The sequence below is a fragment of the Pteropus medius genome, unplaced genomic scaffold (genome assembly GCF_902729225.1).
Source record: "Pteropus medius unplaced genomic scaffold, Ma_sr-lr_union100, whole genome shotgun sequence".
NCBI classification, from domain to species: domain Eukaryota; kingdom Metazoa; phylum Chordata; class Mammalia; order Chiroptera; family Pteropodidae; genus Pteropus; species Pteropus medius.
The window spans coordinates 15,578,843-15,604,835 of record NW_024347791.1 but is presented as its reverse complement, the minus strand read 5'-3'; the positions used below and the strand labels follow the sequence as shown (position 1 = coordinate 15,604,835).

The window sequence follows — 25,993 nt, the reverse complement described above, 5'->3', positions numbered from 1 at the left end:
ATATTAGAAATAATAGAAAAATTCCACAAGTATTTATTGAATCTCTTGCCAGGTATAGGAGTACAGTGGAAAACAAGAGAAAGAAGATTCATTCTTTCAGAGAACATATATTCTAGGGAAGAAGGCAGGCAGTAAGCAAGGAAACAAGTAGAGTAGTTAGAAATAGTGGTAAGTCCTATGAAGAATAAAAAACAGATAATGTAATAGAAAATGATGGGCAGTGGTGGTGACGGGAATAAATAGGGTGGTCAGGAAAGTTCTCTTCGAGGAATTGACATGAACCATGATCTGAATGACAGGGAGGAGCCTGCCACAAGGAAATTAGAGCAATTATGAAAACATAGATGAGTCTGAGGTACAGAATGAAAGTGTGTTTAGTTGAGTTTAAGAGGAAAGTGGAAGAAGAAGAGAATGAAGAAGAGTCCAGTTCTTGGGAAGTCTTACAAACTTTGTAAGATGTTGAGATTTTATTCTATATACATTTGCAAGCCACTGGAAAGTTTTTTTCTAATATGTTCATATTTATGATGTTAGATCAAATGTAAAGTATTTTCCATCTTAATAGAGATAAGAAATTCAAACTTCTCAACTATTAATGCTTTGTTAAATATCTAGAATTGTTTTCAAAACCATGAACTGATTTTAATTTAATTTAAATACTCCTAAAAATCATTTAAAATTTTTAAAAAAGCATTATTGGGAGAGGACCTGATTTTGAAGTTGTCAAAAGGGTCAAATTTTCTCAGTAAGAATTTTATTTTCCCTACTAAAGACATTTTCAGTGACATTCAGATAACCTCCCCTTGACATTCACTTGCAGAAAGTGAAGGGAGGCAAGCCTGTAAACTACCCACTCATCACTGCGAAGACAAGCCCCCTCATTGGTGGGGAGGAGAGTGAGATCTGTGTGTGGGGAGAGGCCCACAGAAGAAATTGGGCATTAATTTACACAACAGTGATACCTAAGAGCAATCTAAATAAGCTTAGAAATAATGCTGAGGCCACAAAAAGTACTTTTACTCTTGGGCCTAAGCTTAGTAAATAGAACAGCCATCTCTCACTGAAACCAAAATAAATACAGGTGTTAAGAGATTTTTTTTTTAATTGAAAAGTAACAAATGAATAATTTTGAAGTACAATTCCAGGTTATTTTAATAGAAGTAGGAAGTTTGAGCAGATGGAGAAAAATAAAAACATCAAAGAAGTCTTGTTACTGTTGGGATGCAAGAATGAAGGAGGAGTGGTAGGAATGTTACTGATACTGATTAATTATTGATGCTGGAGGAAGGCATAGACTGAAGTATTTATGTGTAAAATTAAAGGTAATGATTAGAATTGAAACAGATATTAGAGCTTAGAAACTATAAGAGGAACCATTAGAATCTCAGCTCCTTGAAAACAAGGACCCTGTCTGCTGTATAGCTAGGGACTAGAGTGATGATTGGCACATGATAGGCAGTTAATGCTTTTTCTTTAAATGAGTGAATTAAAGGAAGAATAAACAAAAAGCTAATTCATCAAGAACAAACAGTGAAACAGCATAGGCCTTCATGTTAGAGTTAGGAACAAGATCAGGATAGCTTTTGTCACTTGGTATTCATCATTGTTCTTTAGGTCCTAACCAATGAAAAGACAAAAAGTTTGTGGTAAAAATGGAGAGAAACATAGTTGTCATAATTTACATATGTAATTAAATACCTAGAAAATTTAAGCAAATGAACTGAAAAGCTTTAGTGTATAGTAAATATGAAAAACCTAAAATGTGTAAGACCAATGTTAATAAAATTAAAACACTTTAATGAAGGACATGAAACTTAAGTAAGTGAGAAGACTCATCAGTGGGATATTTTTAATATTGTAAAATGCCAGATATCTCTAGAAAAAATCCATAAGCTTTATGTAATTCTAATCAAAATTATAATGAAAAGTTTTTGAAATTTGATTTAATCAGTTTATAGTTCAGGAAGAATAAATGCAGAAGAACCAATAATATTTTTGAAAAAGAAAAGTACTGTAGAATTCTTGGACGTCATATAGAGGACAATTTTTAGCTTTAAATATAGCAATTTTACAAACAAGAAATATTAATTAAGTTATCAGTTCAGTAGAATAACAGAGTATATACACTCAAGGAAAGTAGAAGGAAATAATAGAGTTAAAAACAAATAAAGGAACTTGGAATAACCAGAAGAGGGAGAGAGTTTTCAAGGATATTGAAAGCTTATTCTTTGAACAGATTAGTAAATTAGAGCCATTAGACAAATCTCAAAGAAGATGATCAAAGAAAAACAAAAGATTTGTAAACAAATCAATTAAAATAAGAACCTAAGTACAGGTATCATCGATTTTTAAAAATCATAATAATACTATAAATAACATGCCAATAAATTTGAAAATATAGGTAAACTAGATGGTTTTCTGGAAAAATATAAATTATCAAATCTAACTCAAATAGAAATGCAAAACCTGAATAAACCAATAATCATTAAAGCATTTGAAATGGAAGTTTACACTCTCTTTCAGTCAAAAATACTACACCAAAAAAAAAAAAAAAAACACCAAAAAAAAAAATACGCCATTTTATAAGTGGGTTATACCAACTCTTTAAAGAAAAAAATATATATTCACTTACTAAAATACGATGAAAGAGAGGAAGAGAAGGAAGAGAGGAAGAAAAGGCACCCAGTTTATTTCATGAGGCTGGTATAATATTGACACCAAGACCTGACAAGAACAGTACAAGAAAAGAAAATTACAGACTAATCTCACGAGTATTAAATCTAATTAAAATATTAGCAAATTATCTCAAGGAATGGAAACATAGTTCAACATATAAAAAATTCATTAATATAAACTCTACATTCATATATAGTACAAGTGAACCGTGTCATTTTAATAGATGCTGAAAAATAATCCATAAAAAATTAACAATTATTTAAAAAACTAGGAAATTAGGAATAGAGGGAAATTTCTTGACCATAGTAATGGTTTTCATCAAATACTTAGCAGATAACATTTCTAATGGTGAAATTTAGAAGTAATCCTGTTAAAATCAGGTATAGCACTAGGATGCCCACTATCTACTTTACTATTTTAGCATTGTCTTGTGGCTACTATACAATTCAGTATGACAAGATATAAGAGATAAAGGTTATGAAAGAAGAGACAGAATTTTAAATACTGCATAAGATGTATGAACTTGTTAAGAAAATTATAAAACATTAAAGTACCTAAAGACCTGACTGTATGGCAGTATATACCATATTCATAGTGAGATATAGAGATGTCATTTCTCTCAAATTAATTTTTACATTTATTGTAGTTCCAATGAAAATTCCAACAAGGTTTTTCCATGAATCTTAAAAAACTGATTCTAAAATTTATGTAGGAGAGTAAATATCCAAGAACAGCCAAGACAATTTTAGAAAAATTTATCTGATATCAAGACATTAAAAAAATTATAATAATATGGTTTTGATGCTGAGATGGACAAATAGAAAACCAAGAAAGATATTCACATACTTGTAAAATTTTAGTGTGTGGAAGAGGAGGCCTGACAAATTAACATTTAATATTATTTAATGAGCCTCTACTATATTCCAGGTACTGTTTTAGACACTGGGGGATATAACAGTGAATAAAAATAGACAATAAAGAATAAAGCTTATGTTTTAGAGGCATTATACATTAAATAAGTCAAGCAAATAAATATATAACATCTCAGATGGTAATAAGTGCTATAAAGAAAATTAAGAATTAAAGTGTGGTAAGAGGACAGAGATCTACCAGAAGCGGGGTGATGAGTACTTTTTTTCATATAGGGTAGGACGGGGAAAACCTCAGGTGATATTTGAGAAGATGTGAGTGAAATTAAAGAAGAAGCCAAACAGCAGGAAAAGTTTACTGTTTTCAATGAGTGCTTTTTGGAAAACTTGCTTTTGCTATTGAGGGTGGGGAGTTAGGGAATTAGATATTTACCCTTCAGAAAAAAATAACTCCAGGTTGGTTAAAGACATTGATATAAAAGGAAATTAGGCTCTTGATGGGGAAGGATTTTTAATGAAGATAAAAATACACAGGAAAAGATTGATAAATATTGTATCTTTTTTACAAATGATACCTCAAAAGGAGTAGGATTAGATATTTGTTACATATATTAAAATCAAAGGATTAATATCAAGCAGGGGTAAAGAATACTAAATGTAAGAAGAGGTCCAAAAATATAAAAGTGAACAAAGGATATAAATAGACATGTGTCTCAGAATAGGAAACTAAAATGGCTAATAAACATGAAAAAATACTTTGAACCTTACAAATTGATGCAACAATAGAAGAACATTTTATATGCATCAGATTGCAAAATAAGTCTCAGTAAAAAGTGTGGTGAGTATATAAGGGAGATAGATGAGTATTAACATATCCTGCAAATATCAGTGTAAAGTGGTACAATTATGTAAAAAGTATTTGGTAAAATTTAATACAAGAGATGTGCATTAGCTGTGACTCAGAAATGGCATTTCTGGGTGGTTCTCAGTGTGGTCCCTGACCAGCAACATCAGTATCACTTGGAAACTGGTTAAAATTCAAATTCTCAGGCCTACACCAGGTCTCCTGGACTAGAAACTGGGGGAGGGGCCCAGCAAACTGATTTAATAAGCACTCCAGGTGATTCTGATGCATGCTAAAGTTTGAGAACCACTGCACTAGAGAAACACCAGCACATTTGTACAGGGGGATATATATAAGAATTTATTGCAGCATTTTTTGAAATGTAAAAAAATTAGAAATAATCCAGTTGATCTCCAGAAAAGGAATGGACAAATTATGGTATATTCATATATACTATATTATAGTTAAAATAAATTAACCTGTGTCTACATGGATAACTCTCAGAAGCATATTGACTGAGAAGAGTAGTTTACAAATAAATACCATTTTACACCATTTATATAAATTCTGAACACGAAATATAGTGAGTTCTTTACAAATATATTGAAAAGTGATAGTATGAGAAGTGAACTGGACTTGCAGCTAATTTGTAGTAATGGTTGTCTCTGGGGAAGGAGAAATGAGAATATAGTGGATTAAATTTGATCTGTATTTCCTTTGTAAGCCAAAATAGAAGTGTATAGGGAGAAGAGCAATGAAAAAAACAAAAGACAAAATATTATTAGTATTTGTTAAGTTGGGGTGTGAATACATGTTATTACATTCTTTGCGTTTCTCTACATTTAAAATATCTGAACAGAAATCAAAGATGAGGTCATACTAGCTATATAAATATCAAAATTTACTATAAAGTTTAAAACATTGTGCTAATTTCCTTGAAAAAGACAAGTAGATCAATGCAACAGAGTGAAAAGTGAAAAAAATTAAATTAGACTTCACTTCTCTTATATGAATTTTTTAAAACTGTAATTCATGTATTTTCCCCTTTGTAGTCAGTATATACAAGAAAATAGAAATTATTTGATTTGTCATTTAAAATTATTCTAATGTGTATATACATTCACTTTAAGAATGATTTAAGACTACAGATGGAAGCTCAACGAATATGCCTCTCTCTGGTTTATTCAACTCATGTGGATCAGGTTCGTGAATACATGGAAAACGAAAAAGATAAAGCTCTTTGCAGTCTTAAAGAGGAGCTTATTTCTGCTCAAGAGGAGAAGATCAAGGAACTTCAGAAAATACACCAGTTAGAGCTACAGAATATAAAAACACAAACAGGTAAATAGTTTCTGACAAGATTATAAGTACTATGAAACAAATAATTATCACTTAGAGGCCACCATTCTGTGATTTTGTGTTTGTGTTAGAACCCATAGAGGAAAATAACTGTATATCCCAGTCTTGGATTAATTGGTTCATAATATTGGATGTTCATAAAGTGCTTGAAAAATCTAAAATCACTGAATGATTTTCCCATAGGAAGTCACAATCCAGTGGGAAAGCAATATAAAACTGTTAGAAAACAATAGGACAGTTTCTATAATAGAATGACTGGAAGGGGAGAGGAGAAAAGTCTGGTACTTCTTAGGGGGATGAGTAGGGTGAGGCAGTGGGCAGGAATAAGAGGGTTGGAATTTTAGGGTAGCTTTAAACATAGACGTGTGAAAGACTGCATCATTTTGGAGAATTGAGAATTCAAGGTGTATGAAAAAGTAATAGCAGATAAAGCCCAAAAGATTGGCAGGAGCTTGATCAGAAAAAAATTTATATACCCCCACTGAAGCATATTTAAGCTTTATGCTATTGATGATAAAACCTACTGCAGTATTTGAAATAGTAAAATAGTAAGATTTTTATTTTAAGATGACACTGTTGGAGGAAATTAGAGGAGGCGAGATGAGTGATGAGACCAGTTAAACCACTTTGGCAGTAATTCTGATAAATAGTAAGATGTTGAACTAAGTGTCATTGAGGATGGAAAGGAAAGTTCATGTGTTAAAGAAGTAGACTGTAGTCTGCAGTTAACTTTAGCAGTAAAAGGGAGAGGAATTGAGTGATCTCTAAGCTTCTAGCTTGAGTAATAATAAATTCAATTTGTAACATATGGAATTAAAAATACCTGTTGATTTTGAAGGAGATGTCCATTAGACAGTTGAAATTAGAAGTCTGAAACTCAAGAGGGAGATTTAGGCTCAAGATAAAGACTTGGAAATCAAGTCATTTGAGGCCAAGGACAAGAATGAGATGTCCTGGGAGACTGTAGAGCCAAAAGACTAAGATGGTACTATGGGAAGCAAAAACATTTAAGGAATCTTAAATAGATTTAAGTAGACATCCTCTATTCAAGTCATCTCTAGGCTTTCGCTCTTGACAGGTCTGCCTGTGGGAATGAGGTGGTTCATAAGTTTGTCCCATGGAATTGCTCTGTTGAAGAGTAGAATTTAAAGAGTGGCTTGAATAAGAAGACCATACTTTTCACTTTTCAGGAGTTCTTTGGGTTTGAATTTAATAAAGAGTGGAGTAGAACAGAAAACATTGAAGTGCATGGCATTAATAAAGAGTAAATGATGAAATTTGTGAAGTTTTTGTTTTACATGGATATATATAATAGTTTATGACATATGATTTATTTCTTACATTGGATTGCAGTAAAAAAAATTCTAAGTTATGACTTTATACCGTTTTATAGAAGTTGAAAATTCTACTGATTATCTGAGACAGTTAACATAGAGCAGTGAAAAATAACTTTGAAAGAAATAAAGAATTTAAAACTAATGTTATTTCAGGGAAGCTTCCATTTGACATAGGTTTAATATGTTAGTAGTACTTAACTATGTAAATCGAATGTCTTAATGCAAGATCTTCCATTAGGTGATGAAGTGAAGCCTTTACGAACACTCATTGGAAAACTTCAGAAGGCAGTGTCTGAAGAATGCTTTTATTTTACACAGGTGAGATGTTAGTTAAAAAGAATATTGCGATAAGTGTACATGGTGACAGATGATTACTAGAATTAATGGTATGATCACATTGTAAGGTATTAAAATGTCCAATCACTATATTATGCACCTGAAACTACTGTAACCAGTATAAGATTATATACCAAGTATACTTAAATGAATAAACTTTTTAAAAGTACCTTTAAACAAAATGCTAAATTTTGAGTTACTATTAATTTGATAAGCAGAATCATCCAAGTTGGTTTTCCCTGCTATCTCACTTCAGTATTGCACTTAGAAAATATTCCTGAGTTTTTAAGTTTAAAATGATTATTTAAGATTTTTCTTGGTAATAAGTTTGAAACAAAAGAAATTTAGGTAAATTATGTCAGCAATAGAACAGACAACAGATATGGCTAATAAGAAAGCATTGGACCAGTGAAGCCTCAAACAGGTCTATTTCCTGTCCCTGCCCACTTTGGTGGCTAAGTGAAAAAAACTAATTATACCAATTACACACTGCTGGTAGGAGTCTATCACCTTAAGAAGCAGATTGGCAAGGTTGAAGATATGTATTTCCCACAACCCAGTCTTTTACTGCTAGAAAGGCTCTCATATGTGCACAACCAGATATATTGATTTCAGGAGTGTCTATATTAAGTTAAAAATTGGAAACAACTTAGATTTCCATCTACAGGCAAAGGAATAAACGAATTGTGGTGTATATATATTCAATGGAACACCATTTAGCCATGTTTAGTATGTGTACTAATGTCAATAAATCTCAAAAGAAAAATATAAAAACATATGCTAGAGTAGTCACATCTGGGCAGAAAGAAAAGCAAATAAAATGGGACACAGCTTCAAATCTATATGAAATGCTCAATTTCTATAAAAAAATGGAGATAATATAAAATATTAGTATTTTCAAGGCTAGCTAATAGATAAGCTTTTTTCTGCATAAATGAAGTAGTTCAAAATTTAAATTATATTCCTAGGCTTGTCCCTGATGTCTGGTCCAGCCTGTGTATTTATTTGTAAATTGAAGGGAGAGAAGGGTGGTTTAGTTGGGACAGGTGAAGGCTGCATTACCAATTCTGATTATGTATAAAATCGTTCAAAAAACAGTATTGCAAAAAAAAAAAAAAGAAGAAGAAAGAGAAAAAGGAGTCAGAAATAACCACACCAAAAGCCTTTATTCATTCAGCTACTCTTCATCCTCTACCTCTCCCTCCACCAAAGAGTTCAGGTTTATATTCGTTGTTTATCAACAGTAAATATGGAAAGAGGGCCCAAGTCACAAGAGTTCATCTATAAACTGACTTCTTTAAATTTTTTCTTCCATTAATGTGTCTGACCCCTAATCTCAAGTTGAAATATGAATCAGCTTTTTGTAATGGAGGGCCCCTCTAGAATTTGTCATGAAACCGGGTTTTGTCACTAATTATTGATGTTGCTGTGAACTAATTTATGTCTCTGAATCCTTTTCTTTATCTGTAAACTGGATGATCATTCAGCTTTCTCCAAACTCTAATATGATAAAATTCCAACTTAAGGATGGTACTGAAAGTTTAATAAACTGTTGTTATTTGGCAACAGAGTTTAACTTTTAAGTGAATCTTAAGAAATAGCAGCAATAAACAATTTGACTTTTAAGTCTAGAAATTGTTGATATTTCCAGTTGTGGGAGAGGGCATGCATTAGAGGGCTTATCAAATGATTATAGAGCCTATGTTGTTATTAAATAATTTTAGAATTGTCTTGCTCAGGAGGAAAAAACAGTAATGTGTCAAATATTTTTAATTTTTGTGTATATATAAACCACAGAAAACTACTGTTATAGAAAAGTGTATGAATGTACTCTCCTACTTGATATAATTTCTATGGAATTCGTAGACTTCTAGTCACCATTTTTAAACTTTCGTCCTTGTCTTCTAGTGTTTTTTCAAGGGTAGTTGAGATTACAGAGATGACATCAGAATAGGATCTAAGCTAGAAAGTGGTAAATTAAAGTATAAGATATATTCATTATTAGAAAGAAGCAGAGAACTAGAAGAGTTACATCAGAAGTTACAAGTTGGGCAGCTCTAATTTAACAAAGGATGCTCTCAACACTTAAACACGTCTGAGAGATAACACATATCGAAACATCTGAAGGTAGGCAAATCACAGCAAACAGATGGAGGGAGGGGAGAAGAACGGAGATGGCAAACACGAGCCAGAGCTTACTGCAGGTCTTGGGAGAAGAAGAGGGGAGGAATCAGGTTGCAGCATGTACTCTTTGCAGGCCTAAGGAGCGGAGAGGTATAATAAGCATTCTTGCCTGAGTGATCAGCATGTACTATGGCTGAACCCAGTGACCGGGGCAGAGATGGAACACAGAGATTTGGTAGTTATGGTCTAGCAGCCACCATTGCCAGGCAGAAAACAAAGCCTCAGAGCTTTCCCGCCTCCCCCTACCCTCCCAGAGCTCGCTTCTCCACACCCTCTCAGAGCCAACAGCGGGCCCCAGAAGAAGTTATAGTAGAGACTGTCAGGTTACAGAGCATTCCTCCCAGGGCAGTAGACACACACTGCTGATAACCCTGTTGACGGGTGGAGATACAGAGACGAGACAGCTGAGGTCTGGCAGTTGCCATTACTGGATGGAGAACAAAGCTACAAACACCAGCAGCTTCACCCAGCCTACTCTGCCCCCACCCATCACAGCTGAACCCAGCTGGTGGTTCCTGGGATACGTTGGGCAGATACAGCTCTGCTGGCAGCCTCTGGTTGCAGAGGGCAGCGCTGAGATTTATGGGCTCAGAACCCCATTGCCCAACACATTTCCCCATGGAAATGATACCCTGAGACTGAGGCGACCTGGTCACAGACTTGATGCCCACCTCCCCACCGCCCCATAGAGATCAGAGAAGCTGGAACACTGCAAGAGAAAACAAAATCTTGCACTTCAGTGCCACCTCCTGGGGGAAAAAAAAAAAAAAAAGATGTCTTATCAACCTGCTGAATAGAGAAATATCACTCTTTAAAAAAAAATATTTCATTCCCATAAATGCCTAGAATTAATCCATCAAATACCGTGAATAACCAAGGTAACAAGGCAGTTTAGAAAAAATGAAAAACCTGGAGCAAATAAACTTAAAGAATGGAAATATGTGATTAAAATTATAGAATTCAAGATTACTGTTTTGAAAAACAGTGTGATATAAGAAATAGGCAAGTTTAATGAAGTACTTCACTAAAAAAAATAGAAACTTTGAAAAAGAACCAAATAGAAATTCTGGAACTGAATAACTCAATAAAAGAGATGAAAAACGAACTAGCAAGGAAATAGAGCTGACCAGATGGAAGAAGGAATTAGTGATATCAAAGATAGAAACATGGAAATGACACAGATGGAAGAAGAAAGAGACTTGAGAGTAAAAAAAAAAATAACTACGAGAATATCTGACTCCAGCAGAAAGAGAAATATAAGAATAATGAGTGTACCAGAAGGAGAGAGGGAGAAGGGAACAGATACCTGTTCAAATGACTGGTTAAGGAGAACTTCCCAAACCTACGGAAAGAGCTAGGTCCTTGAATTCAAGAAGCAAACAGAACACCTAATTATCTTAATTCAAAAAAGTCTTCTTCCAAGGCGCATTATATTAAAACTGTCAAAAATTAATGACAGAATTCTTAAGGCAGCCAGAGAAGATGGTAGCCTGTAAGGAAATCTCATTAAATTGTCATTAAATTTTTCAGCAAAAACTGTACAAGCTAGAAGAGAGTGGAATAATATATTCAAATATTGAAAGAGAGAAATTACCAGCTATGAATAATATACTCAGCAAAATTACCCTTTAGATATGAAGAAGAAATAAAGACTTTCCCAGACATACAGAAGCTGAGGAAATACCATCACAAGACCTGCATTATGGGAAATATTCCCAAAGAGGAGTTTTCTACCTGAAACAAAAAGAAAAAAATGATTCAGAACTATGAGATCACTAATAGAAGCAGGAAATTGCAACCCTTATTCATAATAGAGTCTTATACACTTAAATATAACATAAAGGTTAAAGGAGGTAAAAGCATTAAAATAAGAGAAGACAATGCTACTGCAGTTTGGAAATTAACTCAGCATAAATAGGGATAATTTGTGACAACTGAAACATAAAAGGGCAGTGGGTAAAGGTCTGAATTTGCAAAGGGAAATGGAGGTAAGATGCATTCAGAAGAAAAGGATTTAAATACACACACACACACACACACACACACACACATGTGTGTGTGTGTATATATATATGTGTGTGTGAGTGTGTGTGTGTATATATGCATCTTTCATTTGCATAAGCCTAGTGGTAACCATACACAAAATCTAGAACTGAGACACAACATAAAAAAGAGAAAACAGAGGAAAACATCATAGATTACCATCAAATTAAAATAACAGACCAAAACACAAGGGAAAAGAAGCAATGAAGACACAGAACTATCAGAAAACAAAAGATAAAATGGCTATAGGAGATCACAATACATCAATAATCACCCTAACTGTGGACTGAACTCACCAATAAAAAGGCACAGAGTAATGGATTGAATTATAAAACAAAACCCAACCACATGCTGCCTTCAGGAGACATATCTCACCTGCAAGGACAAATACAGACTCAATGTGAAAGAGTAGAAAATGATACTCCAAGCAAATGGCATCCAGAAAAAAAGTGGGTGTAGCCGTACTGCTATCTGACAAAATAAATTACAAGATAAAAAATATAACAAGAGACAAAAATGAATATTTTGTAATTATGAAGGGGACAGTACATAAAAAAGACATATACTTATCAACATATACACCCAGTCAGGCAGGGAACACCAAAATATAAAGAAGCAACTGCTAACAGAATTAAGGGAAGAAACTGACAGAAACACAATTATAGTAGGGGACCTAAATACCCCATTGACAGCTACAGGTAGATCATCCAAACAAAATCAATAAGGAAATATTGGCCTTAAATGACACATTAGGCCAAATGGACATAATCAATATTTACAGGGCCTTTCATCCCAGAATAACAGATTATATATTTTTCTCTAATGCACAGGGAACAGTCTCAAAGATAGACCATATGTCGGGATGCAAAACTATCCTCAACAAATTTAAGAAGATTGAAATCATACCAAGCATATTCTCTGACCACAATGCTTTGTAATTGGAAATTAACTACAACATGCTATTAAAGAATGACTGAGTCAAAGAAGAAATAAAAAGAGAGATCCAAATATCCATAGAGACAATTGGGAATGACAGTACAACATATTAAAACTTGTAAGCTACAGCAAAAGCAATAATAAGAGGGAAGTTTCTGTCATTACAGGTGTATCTCATGAAACAAGAAAAATCTCATTGAACAACCAAATATGACGTCTTAAAGAACTAGAAAAAGAACAAATGAAGCCAAAGTCAGCAGAGTGAAGGAAATAATAAAAATTAGAGCAGAATTAAATAGAGAACAAAAAGACAATAGAAAAAATTAATGCAACAAAGAGTTGGTTCTTTGAAAAGATTAATACAATTGATGAACCCCTTGGCTAGACTCACTAAGGAAAAGAAAAGACTCATACAAAATCAGAAATGAAAGAGGAGTTACGACAGACCGCAGAAATTCAAAGGACCTTACAAGGAAGCTATGAAAGAATACATGCCACCAAGTTCAATATAACCTAAAAGAAATGGACAAGTTCTTAGAAATATTTAACCTTCCTAGGCTGAACCATGAAGAACTGGAAAAGCTAAATTCAACAGTAAAGAAATTGAAACAATCATCAAAAACCTCCCAAAAATTAAGTGTCTAGGAGCAGATGGCTTCACTAGTGAATTCTACCAAACATTCAAAGAAGATTTAATACCTGTCCTTCTCAAACTTTTCAGAAAAATTGAAGAAGAGGCAATACATCTTAACTCATTTTATGAGGCCAACATTAGCTTGATACCAAAAACTGGCAAGAACAACACAAAAAAAATTATAGGCCATGATCTCCAATGAATATAAATGTAAAAATGCTAAACAATATACAAGCAAATCAAATAGAACAATACATTAAAAAATAATACATCATGATCAAGTGGGGTTCATTCCAGGGATTCAGGGATAGTTCAACATATGGAAATTAATCGATGTGATTCACCACATTAACAAAGGATAGAAATCATTTGATCATATTAGTAGATACAGAAAAAGCATTTGACAAGATACAACATTCGTTTATGATTAAAACACTCAGTAAAATGGATACAGAATATGTCAACATAATAAAGGCCATGTGTGACAAATCCACAGTTTATATCATACTCAGTGGTTAAAAAAAAAAAAAATGAAAGCTTTTCCTCTAAGATCAGGAGCAAGACAAGGGTGCCCACTCTTGCCACTGTTATTCAACATTATACTGGAATTCCTAGCCAGAGCAATCAGACAAGAGAAATAATAGGCATCCAAATTGGAAATGAAGAAGTCTTATTGTCACTTCTTGCAGACAAAATGATTCTTTATATTGAAAACCCTAAAGACTTTAGCAAAAACGATTAGAAACTATAAATACTGTAAAGTTGCAAGATACAAAATCAATGTATGAAAATCCATTATGTTCCTGTATACTAAAAATGGAATTTTAGGGAAAAAAAAACTAAAATCAATTCCTTTTGCAATTGAAACAAAAAGAATAAAATACCTAGGAATAAACAAAGAATATGAAGGACCTATACACTGAAAACTACAAGACATTATTAAAAGAATTGAAAATGACACAAAGAAATGGAAAGATAGTCCATGTTCATGGATTGGAAGAATCAACATAGTTAAATAGCTATATTACCCAACACAATATATAGATTTAATGCACTCTCAATTAAAACCCAATGGCATTTTTAAAAGAAATAGAACAAAAAAAATCTTTAGATTTTTGAGACCATAAATGACCTAAAATTGCCAAAGCTACTCTGAGAAAAAAGGAACAACACCAGTGGTATCACATTCTCTGACTTCAAATTATACAACAAAGCAATGGTAATCAAAATGGCATGATATTGGCAGAAAAACAGACACACAGACCAATGGAACAAAACTGAGAGCCCAGAAATAAACCCACATGTATATGGGCAAATAATTTTTGACTAAGGAGCCAAAAGGAGCCAAAACTACAGAGAAAAGAAAGCCTCTTTAATAAAAGGTTCTGGGAAAATTGGAAAGCCATACGTAGAAGAATTAAATTAGTCTTCAGTTTGTCACCATATACAAAAATGATCTCAAATCAAAGACCTAAATATAAGACCTGAAACAATAAAATGCATAGAAGAAAATATAGGTACTAAACTTATGGACCTTGAATTTGACCTCAAAGGCAAGGGAAGTAAAAGCAAAATTAAATAAATTGGATAATATCAAACAAAAGCCTTTGCACAGCAACCATCAACAAAGTGAAAAGGTAACCAACCAAATGAGAGAAGCTATTTGTAAACAACTCTTAAAAAATGGGCAGTTAAAAAATGGGCAGAGAACCTGAACAGATACTTCTCTCAAGCAGACATAGAAATGGCCAACAGATATTTGAAAAGATGTTCAACTTCACTAGCTGTTAGGAAAATGTAAATCAAAACTATAGTGCGATACCACCTCATGCCTGTTAGAATGGCTATCATCAATAAGATGAATATTAACAAGGGTTGGAGAAGCTGTGGAGAAAAGGAACCCTCCATACACTGCTGGTGGGAATGTGAATTGGTACAGACACTATGGAAAACAATGTGAACCAGCAATCCCTCTTCTGAGTTTCTACCTTAAAATTTAAAAACATTTATTCACAAGGATATATGTAGTCCTATGTTCATTGTAGTATTATTCACAGTGGCCAAGACATGGAAACAACCAAAGCATCCTTCGATGGATGATTGGACGAAGAAGATGTGCTACATATATATACAATGGAATATTACTAAAAGAAAAGATGAAATACTGCCATTTGTGACAACAGGATGGATCTTGACATTATCATGCTAAGCGGAAATAAGTCAGATGGAAAGGGTCAAGAATCATAAGATTTTACTCATGTGGGATATAAAACAAAGCAACAAACAGTACAAACAGCCAAAAACTTATAGACATAGACAACTGAACGGTGGTTGCCAAAAGGCAAAAGGGTATGGGGGAGAGGTAGGAAAAGGTAAAGGGGGTCAAATATATGGTGACGGAAGGAGATTTGACTTTGGGTGGTGAATACACATGCAATATACAGATGTTGTATTATAGAATTGTATACTTGAAACCTATATAATTTTATTAATCATTGCCACCCCAATAAATTTAATAAAATTTAAAAGGAGAAAAAATTTATAGTTTTGATTAGTGAAGATTATCAATATTTTCCTGATGTAAGAATATTATGTCCTATATATAGATTTAGAGTTGATTTCTTTTGCAGGTTGACTTGATGTATGGAAGAGTGCTTTCTTTTTTATTTTCCTGTGCCATTTTGACTGTCTTTTGCATACAAGAAAATAATGTTTAATGATCTTTAGAGGCACAAATCAAATTTTAATTTCATAAAATACCTGATTTTATTGTTAACAGACTTTTTGCAATGTCCTTGGTGAACATTATACTCCTGCTTTAATATGTGATGAAAATGCAGGAGAGAGAGAGAGTTCTGACGTGCATTCTACTGAAAAGGAAGAACTAGAATTGCAAGATTACAGACACAAAGTTCAAGGTAATAAAAAGCTTACCACATTATTAAACGCGTATTTAATTTTCTTCAATCAATTGATGATAAACTTTTACCTTTAATCATGATTTAATCACTTAGCCAATTTATCATCTCAATATCTTTTCATTTCAGAGTCACGAAATCTCATTTTTAATATACATTTTAATTTTTGTAATGCAATAATTGTGATATAACGAGAACTGGAGCTGTCTACAAGTTTCCTTGTCTCATTATCTACTATTCTTTTCCCATCTTTTCATGATTATAATTCTTTCTTTAATTTTATACCATAGATCCAAACCTTTAAAAAATATTATATTTATTGAATTGTTTGTCAATTTTTTTCTTTTTAAAAGCATAAAAGACAAAATTATCTTAATAGGAATCTTGTGTTAGTTTATTTTTACAAATTATAGCCTCAGTTGATTTTTTGGTGTCTCTTCACAGATAAAAATTTTTTTACTCTTGTTCATTTGAACAAAATATGTACAAATTCATGAATACCAAGAGAAATTAATGTGTTTTAATATGAAATTGTCAAAATATCCTTGTAGCAGCTATTTCACATTAATGAAATTTTAGTTTTTGATTACTAAATCTCTGAAGTTTACTTCTAGCAGGATTTCTAAAGTTATGAATAGATGAATAATACTGAAGAAAGCAGACTTTTACTGTGGAGTGAAATTATTATAATTGTTTGTTTGTCATCTAGACTTTCAAGAAAATATGCAAACTCTTCTCAACAAAGTAACAGAGGAATACAACAAACTTTTGCTACTTCAGACAGGATTAAATAAGGTCTGTGAAATGGAAAATGTATCATAATGTTTGCATTTATTGCATTACCTCCTGTTTTGTAAGTTTTTTCACACAGTGTTATTATATGTTAGATTTCTTTTCAAGCAATTTTTCTAGGATGCTGCTAGGCAAATAAACTGTCTCCTGAACTGTGACTTCCTTCATCTGTGCTTTAGGCTGCTGCTTCTTCTGCCTTGCTTAATCAGTACTCTTTCAGCCCTTTTCTGTTTTCCAGAAATTGTTTGAAATCTCTCTTGGTTTCTTTTTTTTTGTTTGTTTGTTTATTAAGGCTTTATACCTGTTACAGATTCTTCACTATCAATTAAAATTCTCTGTCATTTTAATTGAATCATGGGGGGGGAGGAGGTGTATGTCAGAGTTCAGTCGTAAATGTCTGCATGAAATTAGCTCATAAAATAAATGAAGAAGACCAAGTGAAAGCAGGAAAAATAAAACCTGGGGAAAACATATCTCATTCAAAGGGGGCAAAGGCTGCTCAGCTTTACCCTGTTGTTGCCACATGTAGGAATGGGGGCCCAGTGTTGCTAATTCTTTCAGTTTATCAATTTTCTGTGTTGTCTTTTGCTTTTTAAAATGTTAGGAAGTATTAACAATAAAAGATTATTATTTGGGGGGAAACAATTAGAAAAAACATACAACAAGAAAAACTGTTTGGTCTCCAAAACTTTTACAGCCTGGATTTGAAGTCATGCCTCCACTTTGCAATAGAGTCCAAGTTTAAACACATATTCAGTGTTTCTTGAACTAGTTTTCTTTTTTAATTCTATAATTTTTTGACTTTGTAGCATTTGCAGCTTTCATATAATATTTTCTCCCCTTAGTTTCTATGACTTCAATTCTGGGCTTTTCAAGCCTTCATTGTGGGTTTTGGCCACTCTGTTTATAGTCACCAAGTATCTGTACTTGATCTCTTAGGCTGCTCTTACCGCTTTCATGGCTTCCAGATCTCAGTGTCTAGGTCAGTCTTTACTCCTGAGCTGCAGAGTCCTATATCTAATTGGATACCTCTCCTTGAGTATCCTTTAGGTATGTCTCAGTGAACATACTGAAATTTGAATTTATTAATTTCTTCCCCTTAAGCCAGTTTTTCCTGTCTTCTCAGTATTGAAAAATTACATTTAACCAGAAACTCGGGGATCATCCTAGACAGTTTTCTCCCCTAACCTGTGATATTCCATCATATTGCAATATAGTCTGAAGGGAGTGAAAAAGAAATGAATGATACATACTTTGTTCTCATTCAGTTATCCAGCCAGTAATTTTTATTTGCTAATTATATGCCAGGTTGTCCTATTTACTGGAAATAAAGCAGACTATACAACGTAAATAAAATCACTAGACTGAATAAATCTGTAAATTGATTAACTAATTCAAGGAGTATAATGTACATATATATAAAATAGTTATCCAAGGCAACATTTAATTGTTTAAAAGAGTACTTTCAAAACTAAGCAAACAGGTAGATGAGCGTAGGTGCAGGTAATTAAGGAAGATTTCTTGGAGGAAATGGGATTTAAATTGGACCATGAAAGGTGTGTAGGCTTGGAAAAGGAAAGGGAGGGAGAATAGCATTCCAGATGGGAGAGGTGATATGATCAAAGTCATATGTGTAGGTGTGATTTATTTGGGACATTTGCTGAGAGAGCAATGAACTCTGAAATTAGAGAGGGTAGACTATATCAAACTTTGAGTGCTAGGCTGGACTTCTATCTTGTAGACATTGAAAAGTTGTTGGAAATTTGTAATTATGGGCTAGACATCAGGAAGTTGAACTTTTAGGGAGATTATCAGGTGGCAGTGGGAGGTAAGAAGGAAGGGACAATTCATAAGATATTTTAAGGAAGAACCTAAAGAATTTGATAGTTGATGTGGAAGAAAAAGAGGAACAGGACCAAGATGACTCATTTTTTTTTTCATTCACTATACCAATGTCACTTGCACCTTAGATTTCTATATAATGTTGCACAGAGTATGGGTAGATTTAGAGTCCCCAAGACTACCTACCTGGTCTGCGATTTGCTGGAGGGACTCAGAGGATTCAAAATACAGTTGTACTCAAGACTAATATTTATAACAGCAAAATCGCTCTGGGAAAAGCACATGGGGCAAAGTTTAGAGGAAAGCAGGTAGTTATAGGACACAATTTCTATAGCAATAGTTGTGAAATTTTGTGCTGAGTCTTTTAAGGAGGCTCACCATACAGAGGGTAAAAAAGTGAATTTCACGGTTTAACCTAGAAAGTTAGCTATAACTGCAGAGACATCCCAGAGTTTGGTTGGCATTGGTCAGCAGTGAACTGCATCACTGCCTAACCCGTTAGCCTCATCTTCTACTCTCTTCTTCATTTTAGCCATAATCTTTCATACCCCTGGGCTTTTTTTTCTGCCTAACTGCCCATGCCCCTCCAGTGTGCTTGGCATGTTCCTACTTGTTCTTCCAGTTGGTTCAAATGTTACCTCCTCTGTGTCATCTTTCCCTATCTTCCTAGATTTAGACATTTCTTTCTCCATTCTCATAGCACCTGTTCAAGCCTTTGCCTATTTTCCGTTTGTTTTTTTAAGCCTTTGATTATTCAACTTAGCTTTTTCCATTATTTTAAATACTTGATTACCCTCTTTTCTTCCCTGTTTTCATAGTTCCTTGAAAAAACATATTTGTATCATTATTATTTATGTTATTTATAATAATTTGTTTATTCTTCTGCCTCTTCCACTAGATTCTGAACCCTTTAGAATTAGGGACTCTTCTCTTTATTTTTAATTCCTCTTAGCACAGTGTTTTGTTTAGCACACAGTAAAGGCTTAATAAATGTTTGCTGTTTGAATTAAGTGAAGACATAGAAAGATTGGGTTGGAAACTGAAAATTTTGCCTGATGGGCTTTATTTTCTCTGGGAAATGGAAGGCAGGGGCTTTTGTTGAGATGTATTCGGGGGGAAGGAGTGGGGTAGAGGACTTGATAAGAGTAGTAATCAACTGAAATGTCCTTTATGGGAAATAGCTTTTATCCTGTTGCTCACCTGCTTCTACGGTATCCTTTGTTCATCTAGTCTAGCAAGTTCAGTCTCTTCCCTTGCTTTTAAAGTGCTCAGTAATCTAGATTTGTCATATCTAGTGTATTTTCCCCATTCTTATCCAAATTAAATTCTTTTAAACAAGATCACTGTCTTCACTAATAGCATAGGTCATTCTTTAGCAAATACTCTTACTTTTCTTCCTTATTGCCTTTCCTAATCATTGCCCAAAATAATTGAGGTCCAAATCAAATTTAACTCCCTCCATAATTACTCAGACCTACATCAATCAGTCTTTCTTGTGTCATTGCCTTTATGGTCAAACTTTATAGTTTAGTACTCCACTAATTGTTTTATTTTACTTCCCCAACTAGTTGATAAAGTCTGCGAGAGCAGATATTTTTACTGATTTTCTATTTTTATTCTCTTTTGTCACAATATTGGCTACATAATAGATGATTATTAAATATTTGATGAATGACTAAATACACATATGCATCTAACATATTGCTGCCTAGTTTTCATAGTTAAGAAAATAAGCTGAGATTTATCTGCTTTCATTATTTTCCTTCCTTTTGTGTAAAGAGCTTTTACACAGTCAGGTTGACAGTTATATTACCAAGTTTTGATAATATAAAATTTACTGTGTTTGAGTTGAAATTTTAAAGACCAAGTCAAAATAATATTGTTATGAGCTTTAAACCAAAATTCTGTGCAGTTCCTATTTTTGTAGTATAATGAACTTCCTTCTGGATATAAAAGAATATTATACTTAACTAATATAATTTCATAGCTATGGAGAGAATCGGATGTGAATCACTGTCAAAGGAGAACATGAAATAACTTAGCAGGGAAAATATTAGTATCAGAGTTTCACAATTTTCAGTGACTTTGAAAAAAACATTTTAAATGTTAAGTTGCTTTAATATGGTTTTCTAGATATTAGATCATAGACTTATGTCACTGCTTTTCTTCTGTTATTTTCAATAGATTCAGGGAGAGCAGACAGATGATGTGAAACTTGAATCTGCAGAACAAAACCTACCAAAAGAAAAAACAGAGTATTTATCAACCCATTCTCAGATGACCAATTTGGAAGACATTGGTAAATTTTGAATATATACCACAATGTGATGTTTTTATACCAAATATTAAGTAATTTGATTTTTTTTACCTTAAAATTTGAGACAATCTGGGGATCTTAGATTGTAACCTTTCTGGTTGCAGTTTTCTCATCCTCAAAAGGAAAGTTTTGAAATCACCTCTTTGGTCCCTTCCCAACTTCTTATTTTCTAAATTGTTTTTAGTTTAAAGACTTTAATAGTGGTAGACTTAGGGAACTATAGTTATAAAGATAGATATGATCTTGAATTATACTATTCATGTTTTCTGGTTTTCATAAGTCAAATCAGTTTAAATTAAAACCTGAGTTATTACTACTAAGAAGCATTTTTTTCAAAGGAGAATGAATATTATCTGCACACATAAAAAAGTGGTTGTGGTATTTTAATGTGGAATATGTACTAAATGTATATTTTCTTCTTTTTATGTAACTTAGATGTCATTCAGAAAAGCAAGTTATCTACTTTACAAGATAGTGAAAAAATTAAACAACTTGAAGGACAAGTCCAAGAATTAGAAAACCTTATATCCTCTTTGCACCAACAATTGAAAGAAACTGAAGAAAACTATAGAACAGAGATCCACTGTTTGAAGAAAAAGCTTCAAGCTCTTAATGAGTCCACAGTTCAGCCAAGGTATCCATCTACTTATAATTTCATTCAATAGTATTTTTGTAGCTTAGTAATAGTCATAGTATGGTTGTTTTAAGAAAAAAAATGTAACTTAAGCAACATCATTTGAAAGAGATAGGATGTAGCATTATCAAGACATAAGAACAAGAGGTAATTCTTTGTCTTGAAATAAATGCTGTGAAATAAATGTGTGAAATAAATGCTGGTGTGCACCAAAGACATTTTATTATAGGAATTTTACTTACACCTGTATTTTATAAAGATGCTGGTTGTTATTAATCTGCCAGATTAAATAAGGCAGTATGAATGTATTTATTGTTAATCATATGCATAGTTGTTACTACTTTGGTGTAGGGAACACATGAGGACTGTAAGATAAGACCATTCCAGCCATGGCTGGACCTCCTCCACTTAGTTGTCTAATGCTCAGATTTACTGTGTCCAGAATAGAACTCTGTATCGTCCCCTCAAAATTTGCTCCCTCCGCAGCCATCTCCATTTGTGATGACTCCTCTTCTTCTCATAACCTCACTTCCAAAATATCAGTAAATCCTATTATCTCTACTTCCAAAATACATCTGAACTGAGCCACTTATCACCATCCCCCTGGTTCTTGCCATCATCATGTCTCATTTGGATTATGGCAGCATCTCTCTGCTTCTACCCTAACTCTTCCGCAAAGTCTCGGCACAGTTCCAGAACTTTGCTTTTAAAATTTAGGACAGATCATGTTATTCCAGTGCTCTTGTGTCCTTACACTGCCTTACTGAATTGTACACGATGAGTCTCTATTACCTCTCTGACTTTCTCCTGCTGACTTGCCTTTCACTTACTATTCTCAAGCCAGTTGTTTTGAGATCCTCAGACCGCCAGTATGCTCCTGCTTTAGGGACTTCTCATTGCCTTTTCTTCAACTAATGGTCATTTAGTCCTGTCAAAACAGTCATGGAATCTACAGCCATGCTACCCTGAACAAGCCCGATCCCATCTGATCTCAGAAGATAAGCAGGGTCGGGCCTGGTTAGTACTTGGATAGGAGTCCACCTAGGAAGATCAGGTGCTGTAGGTGTAAAAAGTAAAAAAATAAGGGACTGTAAACTGACAAGGTCCTTGCAATCTGTGAGGTCAACCAAGGGTTGCCTTGCCTAAAAAAAAATAAAAATAAAAATAAAATAAAAAACATCCATGGAGACATATGGTCCATACCAAAAGGTCCTTGGTATTTAAATCTTGCTTTTCTGTGAGATTCAAACCCTGACCCATCTACTTAACCTTCTGTCCCATTACCAGCAAGGCTATCAGAGTGAAAAGGGTTATTATTGGCAATACAGCCACAGTACAGTTATTGGACCAATAAAACATGATAGTATGTTTATAATGTATTAATCCTGTAACCAAAAATATAAATAAACATTATGGGTTATTTGAACCTTGGGACGTTTTCTAAGTATGAATTTGTTTGAAAGGACCAAATTTCAGGGACCTTTCAGCATGGGCCAAATGTATCAGTGGACGTTTTGGACATGAGCAAATGTCCTACAAGGATTCCTTTTACTTCGAATGATCTTTCTCCAGATATTTGCATGCCCATCACGCTTAGTCTTTACTCAAATGTCATGTTCCCATGGGGCCTATCCTGATCATTTATTTAAATTAAAATCACCCTTTAGAACTCTGTGTCCTAATTTCCTACTTCATTTTTTCCGTATTACTTAATATTATCCATTATATATATATTTATAAAATAAAAAGTGTATGTCTGTGTGTGTATATATATATTTGAAGGGTAGTTTATTTGTTTTTGTTTGTTGTCTGTTTCCTGTGAAGTACTTTAAGCTTTGTATGGGTGGGGATTTTTGTCTATTTTTATATCACCGAAGTAAGCCCTATAATAATTCCCTATGCACAGTAAGTGTTCACTAAATATTTGTTAAGTGAGTGAACAATTTATAATTTAGTTGGGAAATATACTGTAGTGTTTCACTAGCTCTGTTAAATCCTCAGATTTCATCTAACTCTGGTTGGCTCTGCTGTCCTAAGACTGATGCTTCCATAGGCGCTAGCCTCAAGGCAGTTTTTTTTTTTTGGAGACAAAATACTGAATGTCCAGTTTTTTTGGAAATGGTCTTTCTCCTTATATTCAGGGTCTGTATGTGGGCTTTGGAATTGTTCACCCAGCATTGACACAGCCTTATAAAGCTTCCATCTTATTTGAAATCAGTGGTTCCCAAAGTTAACCATGCATCAGAAACACTGGAGGTTTTCGAAATTTAATATTATTATTTGAATACTTATTACAGATTCAGTAGCTTTGAGCTGGAAGCTGGACATTTGTATCTGTAACGAGATAATGCCGATGCAGGCAGTCCATGGATTGGCACTCGGAAACCACTGCTTTAGCTTCTCTGACGTGAAGAAAATAGGCAGACAGTAAGAACTCTCTGAAAACCAGCTAACTACACAGTATTTCAAGAAGCTTTCCATTAATTAGTTATGCTTTCTCTCTAAAGCATGAAGAAAAGAGTTTTCTGGATATGCAGACTTACTTTGCTGTTTCTGCATTTGGGCTTTGGCCAGCTCACCACCTTCTCTCAGAGCTTCTATAATACTCAGTGGAAAACACCACCTTCTCTGCTTCTATAATACTCATGTACTGAGGATACCTTTTAACTAAAACCAGTAGTTTCCCTTCCCCCCCCCTGTGCCAAAAAAAAAAAAAGAGGTTTACTGACCTCCGTGCTCACTCCTACTAACAGTGATGACTCACAATTATTTCTTACAAATGTCATCACATATTTGGACACACCTGTAACACTTTTTGAATAAAGAGTATCCTGTACTCCTAAAGTAGACTTGAACTAGTTTAAGAAAAATAATTGAGTCATTCATTTAACAGATATTTGGTCATGTCATGGTGGAAGCCTCTTAGGAATATAGCATAGGATTGGAATGACCATGGGCTTAAAAGTCAGACATACCTGCATTTGACCCCCGATTTGACCTTTTACTGGTGTATGATTTGGGGCAGATAATTTAAACATCTCTATAATAATAATAACTACCCTTAAGATTGTGAGGGAAGACTTGCCTTGGCTATATGCCATGGAAGAAACTTTAGATGTATGTAAAGTGGCCCTTTCTCTCAAGGGACTTCAATCTAATCATTGAAACAACAATTATTCACAAAATAATTTTTAAAAAGTAGTGATTGGGAATTTAACATGGGGGTATAGCCAAAGTGCTAGAATTTAATCTGATCTCTGTGTGGTATTTTTCACTGCCCATCACTGTAATATTAGAGTGGCTCCAGGGGAAAATGACTACGAGACATTGGGATGGAAGGAATGTTGGGAGCAAAGCAGAGGAAAAAAATTAAAGATGACCTTGTGTTGTTTGAGCTTAGATAATGTGGAGAATAACAGTGCATTAATATAAGTAGAGAAATCAGGCTGGTGGTGAGTAGGACCTTAATTGTAAGAGGGGAGCAGTGGGTTTGCTTTACCTGGATGTTTTTTGATTTGGGGACAAATACTTTCAAATGCTAGTTTTATGACTACAGAATGAAGTCATTGTGACTAAGTAGCACTTTTTTGGAGTTTGGATCTTTAATGGCTAGATAAATAATCAGGAGAGTTTTCTAGGCTGTGATGGAATCAAGACATGAAGCCAAAGAAGAATGTGTGTAAAAAGTAGTGAGGAAGCAGAGACAAAATGCTGAGAAAGATGAAAAAAACAAGAAAGTAGAAAAGACAGTCAAAGGAAACGAGTTTTTACATTTGTTTAGTGTGAACATAGAACATGCATATAAAACGTGAATAGGTGACTCACAGCTGAAGAAAAACTTATGTGAACAATAGCATTTGAAAGGACGTGTAATCTCAAAAATAAAGGCATACATGTTTTAAAAAAGTTTTAAGATTGTTAGAAGTTTTGTGTTGTTGAAGTTTTGAGAAAATAATTGATACTGTTTTTGGAATATAATTAATGTAACTTTTTAGAATATGGCAATATATTGAAATTTTAAATATTAAGCCTGACAATTATTTGTAAGATTTTATCCTATAGAAACATCCATAGATGTGTGCAAACATATATTATGAGGATCTGTATTGTAGCACTATTTCTAATAGTGAACATTTGGAAATAACCAATGTCAGTAAGTGGGTTAGTTATGTACATTATGAATTGGGATGATGACAACTTGTATTTCTCCAATTTGAGGCAGAATGAAAGAGAAGAGGAAAAAGGAGGAGGTGGGCAAGAGGAGGATGGAAT

General features: G+C 33.7%; 1 protein-coding gene and 1 pseudogene across 7 annotated transcripts in view; both read left to right on the top strand.

Annotated features, from left to right (window-relative positions):
- The window catches only part of AKAP9 (A-kinase anchoring protein 9), a 148,853-nt gene that overhangs the window by 48,840 nt on the left and 74,020 nt on the right, over positions 1-25,993 (top strand). For 6 of the 7 annotated variants that reach the window (XM_039878121.1, XM_039878125.1, XM_039878124.1 and 3 more), the window contains 6 exons: positions 5,520-5,730; positions 7,324-7,403; positions 15,998-16,136; positions 16,846-16,931; positions 20,955-21,069; positions 21,523-21,721. In XM_039878121.1, coding sequence (XP_039734055.1) covers positions 5,520-5,730; positions 7,324-7,403; positions 15,998-16,136; positions 16,846-16,931; positions 20,955-21,069; positions 21,523-21,721 — 830 coding nt within the window. The remainder of the gene's footprint in view (positions 1-5,519; positions 5,731-7,323; positions 7,404-15,997; positions 16,137-16,845; positions 16,932-20,954; positions 21,070-21,522; positions 21,722-25,993) is intronic. The other variant, XM_039878126.1, reaches the window with a different exon arrangement.
- Positions 22,669-22,787, top strand: LOC120615337 (uncharacterized; annotated as a pseudogene).